Source organism: Argopecten irradians, chromosome 5, assembly GCF_041381155.1.
Source record: "Argopecten irradians isolate NY chromosome 5, Ai_NY, whole genome shotgun sequence".
Taxonomy (NCBI): Eukaryota; Metazoa; Mollusca; class Bivalvia; order Pectinida; family Pectinidae; genus Argopecten; species Argopecten irradians.
In genome coordinates this window covers 47,659,144-47,683,684 of record NC_091138.1, presented here as the reverse complement: position 1 = coordinate 47,683,684, position 24,541 = coordinate 47,659,144, and the positions used below count along the sequence as shown (strand labels likewise).

General features: G+C 33.5%; 1 protein-coding gene across 10 annotated transcripts; it reads right to left on the bottom strand.

Annotated features, from left to right (window-relative positions):
* Nucleotides 1-1,985: 1,985 nt before the first annotated feature.
* On the bottom strand, nucleotides 1,986-23,949 carry LOC138324079 (delta-like protein B). Of its 10 annotated transcripts, none has more exons than XM_069269109.1 (16): nucleotides 23,713-23,949; nucleotides 22,511-22,641; nucleotides 21,735-21,888; nucleotides 21,183-21,334; nucleotides 20,566-20,702; nucleotides 18,573-19,546; nucleotides 15,779-15,841; nucleotides 15,234-15,296; nucleotides 14,529-14,588; nucleotides 13,288-13,344; nucleotides 12,360-12,422; nucleotides 11,648-11,704; nucleotides 11,011-11,073; nucleotides 10,718-10,780; nucleotides 8,381-8,512; nucleotides 1,986-8,205 (listed from the first exon to the last, which is right to left on the bottom strand). In XM_069269109.1, the coding sequence occupies exons 1-16, from the start codon at nucleotides 23,752-23,754 to the stop codon at nucleotides 7,891-7,893; spliced, it is 2,526 nt and encodes an 841-aa protein (XP_069125210.1). In that variant the 5' UTR covers nucleotides 23,755-23,949; the 3' UTR covers nucleotides 1,986-7,890. The 10 variants fall into 10 exon arrangements, with proteins under 10 accessions (XP_069125210.1, XP_069125211.1, XP_069125213.1 ...); XM_069269110.1 differs by having other exon boundaries at nucleotides 21,735-21,885; nucleotides 23,713-23,948; XM_069269112.1 differs by lacking the exon at nucleotides 11,011-11,073.
* Between the last annotated feature and the right edge of the window lie 592 nt (nucleotides 23,950-24,541).

Here is a 24,541-nt window from a genome sequence, read left to right as displayed (position 1 = left end):
ATTCTATAGTATATAAAGTGATAATTTCTGTACCCGCTTAGCGCTCAGCAAACCGGGAGTGGAACGACTGCTTTGCCCGTTGTCAGTGTAATGTGACCGGGTGAGATGTGCCGTCCAGTATCAGGAGGTAAATGTTTCAATGATATAGCAGTATAATTAAAATAGCAACAGTTTCCACTATCACAAAGAGAGACGGGACGAATATACCGCAGCCTCCAAAAATATTCAGCATTCACACCAACACATTGCTTACAGTTTTGAATACATATTGTACTATACTTCCATTAAATACAGTTGTTAAAACCTAATCTGTTTTATTGATGTTTACTCTATCTATACAAATACTATAGGAAAGTTTTATATAACCTGTAACCTTCCATCTTTATCAATATGTACCATTCTAACGAAAACCGTGAAAACTATCCAGTAACATGCTATAATTAAGGATTAACTTGGATAGTTTTTTATATGTATATTATGGAGTATACATACATGTATAACACACAAATCTGAGTATACTCTTAATAAACCGCGAAGCGATTTATGGTGAGAATACGTTCAGATTTTTGTGTTATATCTCCATAACATAAAAAAAAATATTCAAGATAATCCTTATATTTCAATTTACTGAAGATTATCTCTTCAAAATAGCAAATTAATGTTGGGATTATTTTCTTCTATGAAATCATTACGCCGTTATCTCGGCCAATCAGAAACGACGTTACAAGCATCGGCGCCATTTTGTCCTTTATGGGCTGATAAAGTAAAATTACGATTTTTAAGCAATGGAAGTGCTTCTATTAACAAAATAGAATTATTAGTAAATATCTGCGAGTATATATCATAGTAATACTACCTTAAAAGTATTACACTCTGTTTATAAAAGAATGAATTGATAATGCAAAAATTTGATCAGCATTTCTGATATGTTGTTGTCTACAAATGTAACTTCTTGGAATATGCTAAAATCAAACCGTTTTTATATCCCTATTTATCCTCGGAAGTTTTTAAAAACTGTCAATTTCAGTTACTTGCGAAGTTTATTTCGTGGAAACATCATCTTTTTCGATTGACCACGATTTTTTGCAAGACGCATATAGCAACAGAAGTTATCTCCCTTTGATCACAAAATCTAGTAATGTACAAATATATATATGTATGTGTACAAATATATATATGTATGTGTGTATGGCCATTTCACGACCCAAACAAACGTTGTGTACCATTGTCCATACCTAATATCATTTGTGTATTGTACATCACACTTTCCAAGTATATATTTGTTTAAACAAACCCAGACATTAAGGCTATGCTAGTTATTATGATGCATGTAGTTCATCAAAATCCCTTTTTATGTCAATCGGAATACCCAAACAAGTAGTACATATCTTTTGTGATAAAAATGTTACAAATTTCCCGAATGTCTCCGACGGTAGTGATATGACATCATGAATATCACAGATTAAATTCAAAACTTTTATAAAGCGGTAGAAATATATCCATGATGCATGTATAATCCGGCTGACAGCCAGTGACATCGTCCTTGAAATATTTTAGTATATGGCATTAGCGTTATAGAGCTTACTATACAGTAATCTTTAGTGCTTTTCTTTCGCTGAGAATTCATTGTAACATTATGTCTAGAAGTCAGTAAACAATGTTATGACGTCACTATTCCAGGACGTCGCTGCATCATGATGGCATCTGGTGGATTTCATTAACATGTCTTGACGTTGAAATTCTTCGAAATGTAGGTTTATTAGATATGTGATAAACAGTATCTTAGATGTGTGTTCATTTCATGCGAGATTTTATGAAACTCGTCCCGAAGTTTAAACATTTGTTCATCAATGACAGTTAAACCAAAAACTTTCTAAAACCACAATGAAATTAATATTTAAGATCTAATACTCATGAATCAACCCAGACTTCAATCGAATAGAATATTTTCAAACAATTAGAATAAAAATAACAATGTACATATATAGAATGGTATCTAGTATTTTAATTAATACAAATGAAACAATGGTATAACGATAAATTTTAATATAGAATATATTTATACAGACACTTGGAGTAAAAACACTGTACATATATTTAGTGGTATTTTGAATTTAATGAATACAATTGAAACAAAAATATTGGTAATGGTATAATAATTATTGGATGTTAATAACTTTTTGTACACTTACCTAACATGTCATTGTACGAAAACACCCACGCACGTGAAAAACAGAACAGTATGATAGGATATTGCTGAACATACTGGATTACAATACTTGATGAAAATGATCGACTGCCAATTATAATTGCGTTTTGCGTATCACTTAAAAAAATTCAAATATCCAACAATTTCAAAACAGTAGGCGGTAGTATTTTACACATTCTCATTATATAGAGTAAAATAATGTATTAACACAAATGAAACTTTAAAATAAATCAATGTATTCACACCAGTAAAATTTGAAAGTTAAAAAAAAGTTTTCATACAACTGAAATTTGAAGGTAAAACAATGTATTCACACCAGTAAAATTTGAAAGTTAAATAATGGATTCATACAACTGAAATTTGAAGGTAAAACAATGTATTCACACCAGTAAAATTTGAAAGTTAAAAATAATGTATTCATGCAAGTAAAATTTAAAAGTTAAATATGTATTCAGACCAGTAATATTTGAAAGTAAAATAATGTATCCACACAGCTGAAATTTGAAAGTAAAAAATAATGTATTCATGCAAGTGAAATTTAAAAGTTAAATATTATATTCACACAAGTGAAATTCGAGAGTAAATAATGTATTCACACAAGTGAAATTTAAAAGTAAAATAATGTATTCACACAAATGAAATTTGAAAGTAAAATAATGTAGTCACACAACTGAAATTCGAAACTCAAACCAGCTAGGAATTCACAAAATGTGTTACACAACTACAGAAATCAATCTAAATGCATGTTACCTTAAACAATTTTTACTACGATGTACAAATATTGGCGTCCGCTACTACGCATGGTTACATGTTTTAGTACTGCGTCCTCACAGTTGTATATTCACAACCTTAAGAACTTTAACAATACACCACCAACCCTTCTTCAATGAAAACATAATTTATCGAAAGAAAACACACACCAAAATAGTTTTGTTTCCTGTGAAGGAACAATTAGTTTCTTTTTTGTGTGAAAGAACAAACTTTTTCTCGAATGCACTGAAGCAACTATGTATTATGTTATAAATATAATATGAATATTGAAATAAAATAACATTAACTACAAATGTACGTAATTTTTGTTTTGGAAAAATGCATAATTTTGCGGTTTTGATATTTTAGCGGTATTTGTATTGTAGTATACTGGCAAAATACTATTAGGTTATGATGATTGAACTTATCTGTAAAAAGTTTTTTAATTGCACAACCTTACTTGTCATTTCGCAAACTTGTGTTACATTATGGTAATTTAAAAAATCCTTTATATTTTAAGCTTACGAAATCTCTGTGGAATTAATTTGAATCGGAAATCGCGAGATTTAGTATCCCGAAAGAAAGTCGGTTTACTGTAGGTTTCTGGACCTAAATTATACGTGCGCAAATAATAAGGAACTATCTATTAAACTGCATACAAAATGAATTATTGCATATACTATTATCTTACAAAATGTACAATAGTGAAAGATTATGAATCATATACAGAGACAATATAACACGAATAAAGTGAGCAACGATGACATAGATAAATCATACAATTTGTGATCTAATACATACTTTTTGATTATATAAGCAATATTTTTTCCAGCCTTGGGGTGATAGAGACAAAAAAATCTATACAGCACAAGTTAATATAGGAAATACACACTAACGTAATAAAGTTATATGAACTACTATATTATGCACTAAATACTTATTTGAAAAAAAATCTACATTCTTAAACTGTTTGCTTATTAAGATTGCGGTGTTAATTGAAACGCATTCGAATATATCACATCAAATCGACACTTTAAGTTCAGAAATATATACTTTTGATTTGTGTGTTAGATATGGAAGAGGCGTATCCTCCTTAAAGGTACATGAATCTTAACTTAATAGGCTTTTAAATTGAAACATGTCACTGTAAAACGAAATTGATTTAATCCACTGTATTTGTATGTGAAGTATCGCGTCAGTCTTAATCTGTATCTGAAACACATGTATTTTAATAGATTGCCTTTACATCTATTTGTTGGCCAGATATTTCCAAGAAAACAAAAATGAAACTTTCTGTCATTGTATAGAAGCTTACGTTGTTGCGAAGATGATCACATGCCTATTTAGTTTCGGCCAGAAAATTGAACCCCTGCTGGCTTTGCGAAAAGTAAGTATGTACCACTGAGCCATCAGCGAGTGGTACGCACCTATCACTATGCTGCCGCATAGTGAAGTGCAACACGCAGTAGGGGGCGACAATCTGCCGTTGATAATCTCGTAATCGCGGTATACTAGTCGTGCAGAATCGAACAAAAAAACACCTGTAATCTTGACTACACTAACATAACAAGAGATGTTAAGTGTTGTATTCATGTATGATAAATGATGTATGGTAAACAAGTTTAACGATAACACAATTCGGGTTCACGTGCTTACGACACTATTTATCCACCTGCTCCTTCTACTTGATGTATCACAGGTAGTTATTGTTCAAATGCCAATTCGTCATAGTATTAATCTGTTGAAATCTAGTAACTTCCTAGTGTGGCATGATATAATATCTTCATAATTATTTTACTTTTAAAGTGAGACACCCTAGTCCCTATTTATTGCATTAGTCTTGTGTGTCTAACAGTCAAAGTTTATATAGGAATCAAGCAACTAAATGATAATTAGACCCGGTATATAGAACATTGAGCCCCGGATATCATTTTGACTAGGCCACTGATTGGCTGATTAATTATGAATATCAAAAGTTAAGATTTTTTTCTGACAGATAATGGTACTTCCTAGGTAACAATGATGTGATCCAAATTCAGATTGAAATTTAGATTCAAAATACCAAGTTTGATAAAAAGGTAGAAGAAATATGTAGAATTGTATTATTTTCAGTGCAAAATGCATATTATTTCAAAATGGCTACCCTAGTTAGAGTTTGAACTGATGGATGTAATCTTTGTCTTCTATATAGTTGTATATGAGAATCTAAATTCAGTTATAGGACACAATAAATAAATATTATTTACATGATTTAATAATTATAACAAAACGTCAGCATTAAGTTGGTTGGTATCTTTTAAGGATTTAGACCCCCACCTGCTCCACCTTCTCCAAATGAAGTTAAATTTAGTGTAACAGCCCACGTTCTTACTTTAGATACCCTGTATTGATATCCATGCCATTAGTCAAAATTAAAATTACCTTCACAGTGCTTCAACTATCAGGCTTAAACTTTTTTACCATTAAACAACGCAGTGGGTAAGACGACAGTACACGAATAAACCACAGCCTCCCAAAACACGCATCACACGCTTCATAAACGTCCCACTCCTCTTACATGGGTGGCCGTCGTCCTGACATGACCCTAGCTGTTAAAAGGACGTTAAAATGTTATCCAACATGGAAACAAATGTATGGGGTCACATTCTCAAGCACGTGGACTTTTCCTCCCAAATTAAGATCATTGATGCGATTTTGATTCCCGCCAATATGTTTATTAGATATATATACCTGAAATGTTGTCGAATTTGTGATATGAATGAAATTTATTTATGTTTATACTATTTCCGTAAAACTGTTTCTGTAACTTACATGTGTAAGAAAATAATGTTAATTATGGTAGAGAGAATAAAAAAAAATGCACTTGAACCGCGATCATTCAGTGCAGGAGTCAGGTGTGTCCGACACCTTAACCATCACTTCATCTACTGTAGACTGGTCACCATTGTCTAGAACATTAAAATCATTACTAGAATTTGGCTGGATAATTCTCGTCTTTTCTACATGTCTGATCCTAAGTTTCCATCTAGGAGAGACAATGTAGCACTACACTTATCAGCAAATAATAATCTGGTAGCCAGCCTACATCTACTGTACATGTGTGCACACCAGCGTTAGGAATATTAGTTTAAGATAGCAATTTGTCACAGTGGCTCACGTGCACCTTATACCAGACTGACCAATGGGCGACAACTAGGAAGAGTATATAGCAGCTTACTCACACTATCTTATCAGGTAAAACACACATACTTGGATATAACGGCCGGTGTCTCATCTCTTGTGGGCGTTATCTTGTAGGATGTGTAGGCTTAGATAGGGTGTGTGTGTAATTGGTCAGGGTTTGTCAACAACGTTTCTGGGTATCCAATAACTAGATATATTAATAAAACAAAATTGAGCCTTATTCAATGCGAGCACATGTACAGTACCAACCTTAAATGACAATTCAGTATAAGAAAACACATAGAAACAAATACGTTCATATCGCTGTACATACAACTCCAGGGCTTAGATCTAGCAATTTCAATATATACTCCAAAGAATATATTTTATCCTTTGTATTATCATGTACAAGAAAATAAATTCCACATATACTGCTGAATGTTACAATACTGATTTTTTTTTCGCTACGTAATTATGATGTTAATTTCATGTTTTAAGTAGATATAAATGAAATGTGTTAATGTGACTAGCATGAGGAAACACCGAATAATAGTTTCAAGCACAATGTATCAAAAAAAACAACTTGTTAGATACAAAATAAATTTCATATGACGTTTCTATGGTCATGAGATTTAACATATATTTTACAAATTGATGCTTGCACTAAAATAATAAGCAAATTGTTATGTTTTGTTCAGATATAACTTCTTCGGTATGTAATATTACTTTAATAATCTGAAACTATTCAAACTATGTTCACGTTTAATCTTTATTGAAATTCGAATGCTGTTGTTTTTAGATGCTTGTCACAAATTGTTAAACATATTAATTAAGAATCAATGATGGACCCAAGTTCATTATACCAAAAGTGGTGTATAAACCTTACTGATGTACGGTATAGGACCATCCTCGATACTCCAGAGGTTCCGATCACTTACGATCTCTACACCCCTGGACTATCTCATAGTGAAATTGAAGGCAACTCAGTGGAAAACATTTGACCAATCACAGGCTAGCAAAAATTTCCTTTGAAGACTACAGAGAGAGCGACGCCTAATATCAAAGCCACACAGTCAACCACAGTGTACCGTTATACGGCTCTTTTGATGTTCATCAAAGGACTAAATTACCTGTTCTGTTCCGTTGTCTCCAGTTTTACTATGAGATAGTCCAGGGGTGTAGAGATCGTAATTGATCGGAACCCCTGGAATATCGAGGATGGGTATAGGACATAAGCAAGTCCTTACAATCGTTTCTTTTTAAATGCTTATCACCGATCTGTTCTATCAGAAAAAAAGAAATATATAACTAAAGACAACATGGCCAAAGTGTTTTCCATAATCTCAAGCATACATCACAAATCTTGAAAGACACAGTTCTGAAGTTGTTTGACATCGGGATAGTGACCGAAATGTCGCAATTTCTTATCCCCTCCATTGTTGTACACGTGTCTGTTGATCAGAGTCACTGTGTCTCCTCGTCTAGTATACAAGGAATGTCATTCGGCCTAAATGGCACCTCCAGCGGTGTGCATTCTGCACACTCTTTAGTAGAAATTTCTTGATTCCATAATTGAAACAATTCTTGATAGTGAACCGTCGCTTTGATCGATCACTATATGGCTGTAATTATGCGGTTTGTAAATCTCAAAATTACAATTTATCTGAAATGTTATTGACAAAGTTCACAACAGAATATTTTGATATCGCGTTATAAACATTGTCAACATTCCTCGTGAAAGCACAGCAAGTAGAGGGTAGAGAAAATTTTTATAATTGTGTTCTTTCGCTTTCAATATACGTCTCGTATCCATTTCCAAGCCCGGAATCGTCATGGAGATCCACCTTTGTGTTAACACCATTACTGTGAATGCCAGTTCCATTACTTTGACTTTCAATACCATTTCTCTGAATTCCAATTCCATTGCTTTGACTTTCAATACCATTGCTGTTGATTTCAACTCCATTGCTTTGACTTTCAATACCATTGTTGTGAAGTTCAACTCCATTCTTGTAAATTGTAACTCCATTGGTACCATTATAAGACACCTTTTCTCCGTTTTCATGATAACGGTCGTGGTTCGACTGGAAAAATAATATGAACGTTGTCTTAACGAGAAAAAAATCAATCTCTACTTTGTATCACACAGGCAACAAAGCTGATCATATAGTAATACCCATAGTTATGGAATACATGATCATCACGTATAGTCATATAATATACGTATGCAAAGAACGAATATATTATTATAATAACTACCTTGCGATGGTTTTTCCTCCGGAACTTTAGGACCAAAACCAACACAATGATAAGAACTAGGAAAGCACCACCTGCTCCACCGGCGATAGGTGCGATGTTAGTTGCCTTTGACTGCGATGATTCATTGTCGGTCTGATAAAACAAAAACACCAATCGATTTGTATAAGTAAATATCAAATATAATATATGTACATATTTTCATTTTTTATGTGTCATACTTGATCCTATTAGCCGGGTTTCTTATCTGGTATTGTCACTGGTCCGGCACCATCACAGGGTTCCATATGGATTGCTAGTATGTACTTACATTTTATCAGGGAGACACTGTATAGTTGTTTTTATCCCCCTCCGCGTAGGTTCCAGACTGTAAATCTCGTAATTTTAGACACACGAAATAACATAATCTGGATATCTAATCCAATCGGCAAAATTGCAAAGGATGTCCAAAAGTATGTAAATTACATATACAATTTAACAAAATATAGAACATATTAAAGAGGTGTTATTTCAAAGTAAACGATTTCTGGGTAAAAATAGTTGTTGAATGTATAGGTATAATATCATTAGGATAGGTGAAGCTACGAATATTTGATCAGAGTAAGTAATACTGCTAACCAGATATGGAAATTTATCAACGACGAAAAAGGAATCATGGTATATCGGATCAATATGGTAACTGAAAACATAATGCTACTGCATTCTGCACAGTTGGTTATATTCGCGGGGTTTTATTTTCGCTAAATTCGCGATATTTAATACCTTGCGAAACTTTACTTAAAACATGGTTTTACATTTTAAACTCTGTCAGTAAATGACGTTTTCAAATTCTACAACAAACAATTCGCGAAAATAGTTCTCCGTTAAAACTTTCCAAATACTGAATCGCGAAATTTTACACCCATGACATTAAACAAGTTTGGAGAATACTGGGTGCATCGTTATGTTTTCGTAAATATCAATGGTCCATTCACTTAAATATTCTAAGCGTATTTATTTCAGCATCTTGAATCAATAGCTTATGAGACAATATTTGTATTTGGTTTTATCTCATTATATGTGTATTTATCTTAATCACATATTGAACAACAGGTATACTTACCGTGCATGTCCTTATGCATATGGCAATTTGCGTTTTGATACTTCACTCATCGATGACAAAACCCGTCAATTTCATGTCAAAGACATTTGATAATTTGACAAATCTAGAGACTTGATATAAGTAATGAGTGAATAGGCAAGCGATTCTACTAATTTACTGCAATGTTGTTGATTTCAAATGCAGCTTGATAACTGTATATGGAAATCTATGTTAGACTTAGTTGATGGAACCCACAAAAATCGAAGAAATATATGAATACATTTGGAAAAAACATATGGCCAGATATTGATAGTTTTATCGACTACAAACATCGTGCCACATACATAACAGGAAGAAGTGTGCAACATTATTTACAGATTGAGTGAACAATAAATCTATCCTGCGAACGAATAAGGAATTCTACCACCATGATTTTATTTGGTTTTCTTTTCCTTTTTTGTTTGCTTTTGTTGTTGTAAATTTTAGAAGTTTTATCAATGCACGCTGTTGCACTCAAATGTAGTCTACATTTTAATATTACATCATTTTATTGTGATAGATAATAAAGAACTTGTTAAACGCTGAAAATGTACCTGAAACACAAAAGTCTATAAAAGACGAAGGTTCTTCTTCTGCTTAGCGTCCAGCATAAATGGAGTGAGACGACTGGTTTGCCCGTTGTCAGTTTTAGTGAGATAGGACGATGAATTCGTTTGTTGAAAGCTTTTACACTTATTCAAATAATTACGTGATCAGTTTATTTTTGAAGTGTATTTGGATAATTGAGATGTAAAAATGATAAATATATCTGTAATTACTGTGAAAGTGGTGTAAAGTCATAAATATAATAATTCATTTTAATATGGAAATTGGTATGAGGGTACTTCTGTAAAAGGAAATCATTGTTATTTACGTGCCTGTGCAATACTTTTTTTTTAAAGACTATGAAATCGACAAGAGTATCCACTTTTGCAAACAGACATAGCACGACGTACCACAGCCTCTCAAACTATACAGACATTCACGCATACACGTCGCATACAGAAGAGATTATCCTTAAATCACACTGGCTGTTAATAGGACGTATATAAAACAACTAATCAACAACAACATCAAACTACCAGTGAAACATATTTCTAAAATGGACAATGAGCTATAAGGTCATAGGTTATATAACTCGCGTGTATTGGTGACTGGTTTGGTGATTATACATGATACATGTGGTGTCGACAGTGCAAGGATACTATCGGCTTACTCACCTTCAGTGTTGGTAAAATAGTCGGTACATTAGTTGATGAATGAGGATTTGGAATGGATGTTTGCTAAAATAAGAATATTGTACCTTTACTATAGGATTTCGATAAGCAGTACGAGAAGAGTAACTTTAAAAGAAAATAGCAAATTCACCGAGATCAACTCACGTTGAAGACATGAATGAAAGATGGAAGAATTAGTTTTCAAGACAAAGACATCATGTTGTGTGACAATGATATTGCTGAGTGATAAATGTTATATACAAAATGTCAGGGCCAGGAAGAATTGGTCAACTCACCTTCGGTGACTGTGAAAGGTTATGATCATGGGCAGTCGAATGTATATTCTGTATGGAAATTGTCTAAAACAAGAACACATTCTGCAATTTCAAACTGGGGTTAAGGGTTTAAACCCAAGGGTATCAAAATTAAAAAAAGAAACGACCACGACATAAAAATGTCCATAAAATAAAAAAAAAGACGTCATGGTTTATAGGTAGGAAGTGGTGAGGTATCGATTTCAAAGGAGAGATGTGAAAAAGTGAAGAACAAAATAAATTGTGCTCAAAAATAAAAATGGTATACGAAGGCGTGGCATCCAAACTCATTTGGGTTATTAAGTAACAACGAGTAAGGCTTAGGTGTTAACTTGATATATTAGTTAAAAGTCAAGATTGGTTGAAAAAGACAACTGGAAGAGTTTAGGAAAGGGTAAACTTGTTTGAATAACAACCTTACATATATTGCTAATTGTAATATTGGTAAAAGAAAACCAATTTATAGTGTTGTGGGTTCATTGAAATAGGCAAGTGGAAGAAGTAAGGAAAAGAGGAATAGACTTGTTTATTATATATTATTGAAATGTAATAGAGGTGAAAGAAAACCAATCTATACAGTGTAGTGTAAATGACAGTGCAAAATAATAAGTTTACTTACATTCAGTGAATTTGAAACATTTGGTTTTTGTGATGACGAATGTTTGCTGACAGTTGTCTAGAACAAAAATACGAGACTGCGGCTATATACTAGTAGTCATTCACTTATTAAATGAAATCTGGCAGCGGTAGTATCCAAGGTGCAAATGTAGTTTGAAGAATATTGACAAAGGAAAACAATGGGGAAAAAGAGAAAAGAACAAATAAGGACGTTTCCAAGACAAACTTTATGAACAGATGTAATAAACTGGTAGAGCCAAAAGAAGGCTACATTATACTATGTGGAGAAAGTTAAGGAATAATGAACATCCTCTAAAAACCTATAGTGATTGAGAGACTTTGGCTTTAGTTGAAGGATTATATTTAACTGTGGAGAACTCTAGCATTGGCAGACCGATATGTCAATCATTCAAACCAAAACAAAAACAAACAGACATAGCACGACGTATCATAGCCTCTCAAAATATACAGACATTCACGCATACACGTCGCATACAGAAGAGGTTATCCTTAAATCACACTGGCTGTTAAAAGGAGTATATAAAACAACTAACCAACAACAACATCAAACTACCAGTGAAATATATTTCTAAAATGGACAACGAGCTATAAGGTCATAGGTTATATAACTCGCGTGTATTGGTGACTGGTTTGGTGATTATACAATAATACATGAAGTGTCTTCAGTGCAAGGATGCTATCGGCTTACTCACCTTCAGTGTTGGTGAAATAGTCGGTACATTAGTTGATGAATGAGGATTTGGAATGGATGTTTGCTAAAATAAGAATATTGTACCTTAACTATAGAATTACGATAAGCAGTACGAGAAGAGTAACTTTAAAAGAAAATAGCAAATTCACCGAGATCAACTCACGCTGATGACATGAATGAAAGATGGAAGAAGTAGTTTTCAAGACAAAGACATCATATTGTGTGACAATAATATTGCTGAGTGATAAATGTTATATACAAAATGTCAGGGCCAGGAAGAATTGGTCAACTCACCTTCGGTGACTGTGAAAGGTTATGATCATGAGCAGTCGAATGTATATTCTACATGAAAATTGTCTAAAACAAGAGCACATTCTGCAATTTCAAACTGGGTTTAAAGGTTAAAACCCAAGGGTATCAAAATTGGAAAAGGAAAAGACCACGACATAAAAATGTCCATAAAAAAGCGTTGAAAGGTAGGAAGTGGTGAGGTATCGATTTCAAAGGAGTGATGTGAAAAAGTGAAGAACAAAATAAATTGTGCAGAAATATGCTCAAAAATAAAATTGGTATACGAAGTCGTGGCATCCAAACTCATTTGGGTTATTAAGTAACAACGAGTAAGGCTTAGGTATTAACTTGATTTATTAGTTAAAAGTCAAGATTGGTTGAAAAAGACAACAGGAAGAGTTTAGGAAAGGGTAAAACTTGTTTGAAGAACAACCTTATATGTATATTGCGAATTGTAATATTGGTAAAAGAAAACCAATTTATAGTGTTGTGGGTTCACTGAAACAGACAAGTGGAAGAAGTAAGGAAAAGAGGAATAAACTTGTAAATAATATATTATTGAATTGTAAAAGTGGTGAAAGAAAGCCAATCTATACAGTGTAGTGTAAATGACAGTGCAAAATAATAAGTTTACTTACATTCAGTGAATTTGAAACATTTGGTTTTTGTGATGACGAATGTTTGCTGACAGTTGTCTAGAACAAAAATACGAGACTGCGGCTATATACTAGTAGTCATTCACTTATTAAATGAAATCTGGCAGCGGTAGTATCCAAGGTGCAAATGTAGTTTGAAGCGTATTAAAAAAAGAAAAAAAAAGAAAATAAAGAAGAAGAAAAGAGAACAAATAAGGACGTTTCCAAGACAAACTTTATGAACAGATGTAATAAACTGGTAGAGCCAAAAGAAGGCTACATTATACTATGTGGAGAAAGTTAAGGAATAATGAACATCCTCTACAAACCTATAGTGATTGAGAGACTTTGGCTTTAGTTGAAGGATTATATTTAACTGTGGAGAACTCTGGCATTGGCAGACCGATATGTAAATCATTCAAACCAAAACAAAAAGTGACAACTTAAGGGAGGGTGCTTGAATCTACCATTTTTGTAGTAAATTTAAACTACATGTGCGCCGTAAAAAGCCTTTTTTTCTTTGTTGACGAATATGACAGAGATAGATGAGCAAACTATTGTAAACATGAAGCAAGCAATAGATACAAACTTAATTGGAGGAAATACGAAAATGTACTAATAGTGTAGATCTATGGGTAAAAAACCAATATCAAGGGCACTAGTCCAGATATGCTGCCCTGCAATTATATTGTATGGGTTGCATGAAAGAATTTACGTAAATGAATAAAACTTGACAAAGACGTAATATATGTAGTACAGACAAATTGCAGATTACCAAATTGTCGAGGCAATCCGCCCCTTCATTTAGACGCTGTTTCGAAAATTAGAAACGACGTCTTCGGACATCAATAGATTTAGAATGTTTATAAGACTGCTATTAAGTTATGTGTAGGGTAAGATAAACTTAATATTGTATTATGATAAATATATCAGTATAAAAGAGAATGTAAAATGCTGAATACAATATAATGCATTTATGGGTACTCAGAACCGTTTGAAAGTACAAACTAACCGTCTGAAACAACAATGTAAACGTGTGCGACATCATTTTTATACATGTTTCATTAAATAAGCGAATGCAGATTGCTGATTATGCAACTACATGTATGTTGCATGGTTCAAAGTCGGCAGATAAAACAACGGTTCAAGCGTGTGCTAGGTTTTATATGCTACTAGTAGTAAACTGTGATGCATGTGACCATTGTGCAAGGGAACGGAAATTACTAAAAGTGTAGTCTTCTTACCTTTGTTGACATTGTGATATTTGGTGTATGCGTTGAATGACTCTCAGGAATTATGGTGGTCTACAGCAAAATGTGTTAACGAAGTTAAATAGGAGACAATTATCTTAGTCAAAAGAGACGGCGGTATACAAAACAAAAGTACGTTGGAAACAAAAGATTCCAGCTTATGCATATAGCATGTTGGGTCGAAATAGCCCGCCATGCACATCAGGCGGGCTAGGACATTTCGTACCCGCGCACAATAGACGTAAACAAACATGTAGACGAACATGTTGCGAAGTGTAATTTTGGACTGAAGAAGGCCCTAAAGTATATTCCATTGAAATGATTTTTTTATTTTACTTTGAATTTATTTTGATCTTTTATTTCGGGTTATTAATATACTAGCTGCTCACCGTGTTTATTTCATTACCAATGTATGCTATATTCCTTGATAATAAAGAATGAATGCCAAATTAAAAAGTTAAAATAGGATACAAAGATAATTTTAGTGAAAAGAAAAGGTCATATACCAAAATACGTTCGAAACCAATGATTCCACTATATTTCATAGTGCTTGATGACAACGAATGCACAATATTCCTCAAAGTAAAATGCTGCAAATGTTCATATATATACATCTCAATTATGAATCCTAAGTGGCTAGATTGTTTTAGAAACTATGGGATGATATTATTGTTTAATGTGATGAATATTCCTCCATACCTTGGTCAGTAACGGTACCGTCTGCTGTGTTGTTGCGGTTTGACGCGTGTGATGTTCAGTAGACTAAAAGAAATATACCATGACGTTAGGGAGTGAAACAAAGACTATAAATTTCACTGAAACTACAGAAAAAGGTACAAAGTGACATATAGGAGTGCAACGGGAGGCTGCATATATGAAAATGATGCCAATATAATAATTGGTTAGTAATCAGACTCGTAACATCCATATTGATCATTTTGGATGTATGAAGAATGTTGAGAGTGAAAAACAAAGAATACAATGATGATATTGAGGCTATATCGATAACTAAATATAAAGTAAATGATTGCAGAGTATGCAGATGCTGATATCAAATTAAAGACTCATGAGGTTAGTGTCTAGAAGCATGATTTGGGAGATAAAAAGTGTCGAAAAAGCAAGAAGCATGAATAAGAAAACGTATGTCGCAAAAAGGGGGATGGAATGTGTATTATAAAGATTAAAGAACATGCAGTAAAAATAAACATATAATATAGGGAATGAAAGGGAATGCCTTTACTCACACCAAGTGTTGATATAACAGATGTTTTCATTGTTGATGATTTATGTTTGGGATGTGTTGTTGTCTACAATGAAAACAAAACAATATTACGATGACTCTATATCTAATCAAAGAACCATTCAAAGGCTTAAGGTAGCTCCATACTTTTGGGAAAACCCATGTCATTTTTTTCTAACAGGTCTTATTTTCTTGCATTTTTCATGTAGATTTCAAATCTATAAAGATAAATGGGTGTTCTCGAACTACTTTTTGAGATATTTGAGCTTGAAATATACCATCCCTGCAAATTTGCTGACCGAAAATAGAAAAATTCATAAAATTATGTTTTCTGTAATATTAGGGTGAATGTAGTCTCGATCTTGTTGATTTAATGTCCTAATTTTCTTACGATAGAACAATATACAAAACTATTTTATTTTTACAAATGCTAACTAATTTTTGTTATTTCCCAGGACCGTTTCTATACGTAATTATCATGTTTTGCCATATTTTCGCCAGTAAAAAATCAATGAATAGGCCAAAAAGGAAATGAAAATCCATGTCAATTTCACAATATTTGTATATGATATGCCCAAGGTAATATGTTTTTCAAATATCATATAAAAACACGAGGTCCTCGATCAAAATTTCACAATTTTGTAAGCTTGAAGTTTGTAACTCGCAACCCTACCCCCATTTCATCCAGTGCTAAGATGGGTTATAATTGATTATTTTTTTGAAAATCATGCCGCCAAAAAACATTCCACATCAGTTCATACGTTTTTGTGATATTATATCTGGTTTATGTCTGTTTGTTTTTATGATTTTCTCCAAATTGTGTGTTTAAAGGAAATCCGTATGCGATTTTTTTAGAATTCCGGAATTTCGGTCGGGCCGGGTCCCCTCTTATGATTTATAGCGACGAACGGCACTTCCGGTGTTTAAAAATCCATTCCCATTTACGACAGGGACCGCAAAAACCTCAGAGATAGCATATAATTTTCACTTCACTGCTTTTATTTGATTTATTTAATGATTTTAAACATTCAATATTATATGTAGACAATTTTCACCTATTGAAAAAATATCCAAGTGTGATGTCGTGGCGTATCGGAAACCATTCTGGAATTCAAAACAACCTCCGCAACTTCCGGTATAGCGTCATATGAATTGGCGCGATTTTCAAAAGTATGGACCTACCTTAAATGGTATGTTGAAATAGTCGTTTTTTGTCTTAAGTATGGGATCTTAAGTGAAATAAACAAGCGTATGTTTTCGTTTTGTGGCCTATTCTAATCGCCTTTTGTCCGTCGTCGACCGTCAACCGTCCGTCGTGCGACGATAAACAATTTACATTTTTGACTTCCGCTCCAAAACTGCTGAAACAATTTCAATGAAGTTTTGCACAAACCTTCTAAGGCACAAGGCCAATCAACATTGGGAATAATATGGTCCCCAGCCACCAGGGGGCTGTGAAGGGCCAAAAAGGGTAAAATTGAATAAAATGTGAAAACTTTTCTATTTTACTCGCATATGTGGTAGAATATAATACTCTTCATAGATAGAAAGGTGTCAAAAATAATTATTGTGAATTATATGACCCTTGGATCAGAAGTGTCCCCCTGGGTAACTACTATATTTATATAGGGAAAACATATTATTGAGCATTATTTGGTCATTTGTAATAGGAAATGAGTCAAATGTTGTCAGAATTGTCAGTATGAGGTTGCTATTGAATCATTTCAGCAAATTTTCCATGACTGACCCCAGGGGCCTTAGGGGCGGGACCAAAAGGGGTCAAGTAGGCTAAAATTTAAAAATATTCTTCTGAAATTCTGGAAAAGGTAGAATCAAATACTTTTCATAGGTGGAAATGTCTTAAGGTCCTTTACATAGTAAGGAATTATATGACCCTTGGGTCTCTAGTTTCCCCCTGGGGAAGGGGTTACTTTCACTATAATTTAACACATCGTTAAGCAATATTTGGTCATTTGTAATAGGAAATTTGGTCAGATTCCAGGGAGATGGCCATTTAATCAAGTTTTCTACAGTTTCATATAAACTTTAAAACTCTGACATTTAAAAGAGAACAAATTTTTCCTCAGTAGGTCTTGAAATTAGTCAAACTTACAATGGCGTGTCAGAATTTTTAGCCTGAGATAGCACATTTATGAGCATCATATCCTTGTGTCAGAATTTTTGCCTATTTTAAAATCATATCCATATTTGTCATATTTGGGGCCAAAAGGGGTCAAATAGGGGCGGGACCAAACAGGGTCAAAGTGACTAAAATATCGTGAGAAAAAATCGTTTTGTTCACAGGTTTGATGGAAGCAAATAGTCCTCATAGATTAAAAAGTCAAATTTGTAAAACCACTGACTGACGTCAAGGGCCTGTATATAGTGTTTATATGTCTTTGTTTCATTCTATATCTGAACCCAGTTGACCATTAAGGCCCATGGGCCTCTTGTTTCTTTAACTTACCTTCTTTGAGTTAACATTGAAAATGGTATTGACAGAAGACTTGGTCGTTTTGTGTTTGAAGTATGGGAACTAAAGGACTTTAGTGAATATAAACAAACGTATGACTTGATTGTCCTTTAACTTACCTTCCTTTACTTAACATTTGAAATCGTACTGACAGAATATATTACAAATTAAGGCGGCGAAACAACGGCATTCCAAACCTACTGTTTTGGACATAGCATTGTGTAGAAGTTCTCACAACATCCATCCATTTTTCAACTGCAGTGACGATCGTAACTCTCAAACTGGACAGAACAATTACCGCAATTACAATGCACTACTAACTAACCTTGTGTGTCGTAGGTGCAGTTGAGGTTGTCAAAGACTGGTCACAGAAACGTCCCGTAAATCCATCTTTACATGAACACATATAGTTATTCATTCCGTCGTGGCATGTGCCGCCATTTTGACAAGTATTGTTTACACAATCATCGATATTGATTTCACAGTGAGGTCCATTAAATCCATCTTTACATGAGCAAGTGTAATTATCAATTCCATCATTGCATGTGCCGCCGTGTTGACATGCATTGTGAACACAATCATCAATATTATTTTCACATTGAGACCCATTAAATCCATCTTTACACGAACATGTATAGTTCATAATTCCATCGTGACATGTGCCACCATTCTGACAAGCATTGAAAACACAATCATCAATATTATTTTCACATTGAGACCCATTAAATCCATCTTTACATGAGCAAGTGTAATAATTTATTCCATCGTGGCATGTGCCGCCATTTTGACAAGCATTGTTAACACAATCATCAATATTATTTTCACATCCAGACCCATTAAATCCATCTTTACATGTGCACGTATAATTAGCAATTCCATCATTGCACGTCCCGTTGTTTTGACAAGCACCGACGGTACAGTCATCGATATTGTTTTCACAATGACGTCCATCAAATCCATCTTTACACGCACAGGTAAAATTCATTATTCCATCTTTACAAGTACCATTATGTTGACAAACAACATTCACACATTCATCGATATTGTTTTCACAACGAGACCCATTAAATCCATCTTTACACGAGCACGTGTAATTCATTATTCCATCTTCACACGTCCCATCGTTTTGACAATCACTGTGTACACAGTCATCTATATTATTTTCACAATGTGATCCATCATATCCTTCAGCACATATGCACGTGTAATTCATAATGCCATCCTCACATGTGCCATTATTGTCGCACGTGACATTATAGCAGTCGTCGATATTTACAGTACAATTGGTGCCATTATAACCTGTAGAAAAGTATAAGATACCATTAAAAGATATAATTTTATTCCCAGCCAATTAATTTTGCATCTGTGTGCCAAAAGAGTTTTCTCATCTGCTTTTGTAATTGAATCTTTTTCGAGATGATTAATTTTCCGCGAATTCATTAATGTCTATCGCGTGCAAAATTACCATTTTTACAATTCTTAAGAGCATAGAGTTTAAGCGTAAAGATCGGTTTCAGCAAATTAAGTTGGATTATGAATTCGTATATTGGCAAACATCGGTGCTGCGGTATACATTGAAACCATATAGGTAATGGATAAGAAGTAGCCATGAGCGGATTTTGGCATTGCCAACACGTTATCTAGGAAATGCTGCTTAGATATGAAGGCTTTCAAATGAATACAAGTATAGTTTCACGAATCTCTTGTTGTTACACACAATTGTCTGACTAATATACACGAATATTTGACCAAAAAAGTAAACGAACCTTATACACACGAGGGAGGGGGGCATCTATCATAGTACAGCTTAACGCCAATACAAATGTGCAGTGTGGTAGCACATAATCAGACTATTTTTTTTTATATTTTATTACGATCAACAAATATTTTGAAGCCAGTCATGATTCAACGTCATATGTTTTCTAAATGTTACCTTAATCTGGTACAGAAATGTTCTATTTTTTTCGGGCTTAGGTACACTAACACTTGCTTCAGATAGTAACAAAATATGTTAGTGCGAAGTTTATATCAGATTTGGTTAAAAAACAAAATTCTCGTTTCCTCAGTGTGATAATTGATTTTCAAATTTAAGCCGTTCGCGAAGTTGGTAAATAATTATAAGTTGGTAAGTCGCCTAGTCCCACCTTCCGTTGCTTATGACGTCACAAAATTCACGTCAAAAGATGGCGCTACAATCACCGGAAGGTTGGACCTATAGACGTTAAATTCTATTCTAGCCATATCGTTTGGGGATTTCGAAACTGCTGTATTGATTTTCACGTTAAATTTTATGGTTTGAAATGCATTTAGCACATTACCTGGTAAACAGATCTTCTCGCCTTCATCTCCACACTGAAAGTGTCCGGCTGTAGGATCGTCTGTAGGCACACAGTTGACTTTGCACTGAGCTCCGAAGTAATGTTGAGGACACCATGCCATCAACGTTACACTGACACTATTGCCGAAACAGATATGGAGAGGTTTTCATTATATCCATATTTTTATCATTATGCAATTTATTTCAAGTTGACGTCATATTCACTAACAAATTACTAGCACACCAATGCCTGTAAAACAGTACATAATATTATGTTGTTTATTCGGCATGCTACAGGGTAACTTTCAACAATTAATCAATAAACACTAATCTAAATTTTGTACCCAATATAAACAATGTACCCATTGTACTAATCATAGGTATTGCAAATCAGAACAAGTATCTTCGTCAAACACATTTAGGAGCAATTTCTTAAAATAAGAAACTCAAAACCTTTTGGCAAAAGTTTGGCTTCATACATGTATGTAAAATTTATAGAAATAAGAATTTTGCGCAATCCTATACGGTAACCATAGAAAAATTTATACGTTATTGGAAAAAAATGTGTAAATGTTGATTTTTTTTTATTATAAACGCACTATACCTAGAAACACTTACCTACATTCGCTGCACCCAGGTATTTTTAGTATGATGTTGAAAGGATTGATGAGATCACTGGTATTGACATTAGCGCAGTATTTGGTATCAAAGTCATTGCCTGACAACACATTTGGATTAATATCTTGCTGCCCAATGATCAGGTTGATTGACTAAAGACAAAAAAGTGATTTCATTTGATATTGTACGTGTTTACGGTCAGCTATACAATAAATAGTAGATAATACCATCGAAATGAGTTCAAATCATTGTGAAAAAGGGAGAAATTAACATTAAAGGGGAAATGTATTGAAAAGTATGTTAAATGCAGTCACAATGATATTGCCAGGTGCAATATACACAAATACAAGTATAATGTACTTCGAGATAGCGTGCAAAGATATGATTTGGAAATATCCATACAATATGTGTTAGATAATCTGAATACAAAGAGGAAAGACATACAAAAATCATCTTAGTTGTTTCATGTTCCGTGTATTGTATGGGCAAGATTCATATATTGAAATCACTTACAAATGCGGTATCAAAATAATTATGACACAGTATATTTACATTATCGTAATTCTGGTTTGGGATCGTGAAGTTCATCTTTCCATCAGCATACATGAGTAGATGTCCGTTTCCGGTGGTACTATTTTGGATGAGATGACCACTAAATCTTGTAAATTCATCGATGGTCATATGTGAAGTATCGTCTTCACACCTGCTAAACAAAGATTAAATAAATTAGTTTATCAGAGAATCTGCAAGTTATTCCGTAGCTTAGCTGTCGAATTTTAGTTTCTATCACTAAGTGGGATTGATTCAACAATCAGACTATCTATTAATCATTGTAGCTTTTGATTTGACAATGTGTACTGTACATAGTTATTTGACCGTTGTATTAATAGGCAGTACCGCCAGTAAACTCATCGTGCCGTTATGATGTAAATAACTTCATGACATGATGATACTTAAATTCATTAATGGAATAGCAACATGGCTGCATATAGTCTATTATCTCAAATTTCTTATTTTGCAATCTTTTAAATGTAGGTTAATTTAGGCATGTGTTAATGTTTATCTTTATTGCTCAAACATTCATTGTCATGGCTTTTTTTTAATACTTAAAGTTACCTTATTGTGAATCCTAGATTTATTACATTTTGTATATAATAAATATATTTGCATATGAACATGACCAAAGATGTTTCATTTTATCGTATTTGATTTGTCAATATCTTTCAACCGATGACGTGGTATCAAAGATATATTATGAACAATTTTCTCATATCTAGCTGGAAGAAGCGATGAAAATTTTAAAAAATGTACGATATGAAAGTACTTACATTTGATGTTCGTCAATATTGATATAAAAAATCGGCGTTTTGAACCAAAAAGGAACTTTGTTCTCGTATGAATAGTTTTTTATCTGGACCTCAACCGTAACAAAGTCTGGGTTGCACGTGACATTCAGTAACTGTAAAAAACAACAGATATCTTCACGAAATATAAAATCTGCAACGAAATTATTTTTTACTGGATCTAAAGACCTCTTTAATCTTACGAAAAGAAGCAGGCACCGACAACCTATTTGTTAACATGAAAAACGCTGTAGATGATAAACTAAAGAGCAGAAAAGAAAAGAGATGGCATAGCTAAAAATTAATAATAAAATGATTATTTACGCCATCTTTTTTGTACTTGACTCGATGTTCTTTATCAGATGTCGCCGAAATAAGACAAAAGAAGATAAACTTCGATAGTACAGTATGTTATATGTGTATAACGAACTATGCTTATAACGACCAGAGGTTCGTTATAACCATTTCATTCTGTAGTTGATAGCTTCGTAGCTAGCGTATGTCGGTCTCATCTCTCCTGGACGTACCGTGCTCTCAGAACTGTTGACTGCACGTCTTGATTGTGGGTGAAAGCCAAACAGTGATTACATGACAACCATTTAAGTTATAATCATTTTCGAATCTTATAATAATATAATGATGAAAACAATGGGAAAACGCAAAGTATTCGCGGATAATGTTCATAACATGTTTCAATATCTGTAAGGTACACATGTACCTTCTACTATCAAATTAGAAAAGAAATCAGATGTCATTGGTGGACAATTATACATAATGCTAGAATGTAAAGGAGGTTTAAATAAGCAAAATGCAAACCATTCGCATTTTTCATTTTTAATTTATAAGAATTGATCATACTTCTTTGCTTAAACTTCACACAAATGAAATAGTAATATTTCCGTTGAGATAATAAGCTTTTTGTAAACATCGTTTGTCTCAATGGAGTATTATGTTTCCTTTCATTTTCAACATTGGTTAGAACCTCTAAATGATTGTTAATGCATTAACCCAAATAAGCTTTTACCGAGTTTACATTTTTTTCCTAAAGTGAATGGATATCCATTAAAATAAACACTACTTGGCTGGGTACTGTTGGACATAAATAAAGTTATTATTCAAGCAATTATCATTTTCAATGATATTACAAGATGTGCTTTAAAAGCATTATAACGTGAAAATAAACTCACCTGGATCAGCATAAGAAACGACAACTTCAATAACCACGCCATATTGTATCCTTGGCAATCCTTTATGTGCCTTACTTGGAAATAATCTTCAGTGTTTAGCCTAGCTGATAACAGCTTCCATGAACGTAAAGATATGCACAACTTATCTGGCGACAGGTATTTTTTTATTGAGTATATCGTTTCTGCGTACAGTATGTGTGATGTAACATGTGTACTTTATCTGTGTCGTATCTAATTTAGAAATTTATCGCAAATGAAATAATTTTGTAATTTTGACTGGAGTGCTGTTATTGGCCGTCTCTATGTCATTATTTTGATGTCATGATTTGAACATGGGTGTGATAACGAAATTAGGAAATACTAAGAAATGAAATACAGGCTTCACACTACTAGCTATCAAGTCGACCACGTACGCCATAAAATATGCTTAGTATGTGACAATCTATCGTTTAAACTATGGTACAATATATACGAATATATTATTTATCCGATATCGAAGACTTGTCAATATTCATTATAACACGTGTTTTCATTTTCTCTACCTCACATTGTGACATAGCATTGTTACCACCCCTGTTCTTTAAAAACCTGCATGTTCCTCTAAGACGTTTTAATATAATTAGGTCCTACCAACATGCTCTTTGTCAATTTCGACCAAAAATACTAGTTTTACCGGGCAACTAATCTGTTAGCAGATATGCACATTTTATAGCATGTCCATTTATCGTCAGTGTGTGTTTGTCACGAATTCTGAGACATTTTGATGATACAATGAGATTAGCCCTGATTTTGAAATACGATTTAACTTTGTATCGCTAGCATTAACACG

What these genes read in the sequence shown, in the direction of transcription:
- LOC138324079 (XM_069269109.1), bottom strand. Translation starts at nt 23,754, where the DNA reads ATGGCGTGGTTATTGAAGTTGTCGTTTCTTATGCTGATCCAG. An exon ending in CGAGAAGATCTGTTTACCAG is followed by an intron (nt 19,547 to 20,565) that starts GTAATGTGCTAA and finishes ACTTTTCTACAG; the next exon opens with GTTATAATGGCACCAATTGT. An exon ending in CTATTTTACCAACACTGAAG is followed by an intron (nt 8,513 to 10,717) that starts GTGAGTAAGCCG and finishes TTGTTTTATCAG; the next exon opens with ACCGACAATGAATCATCGCA.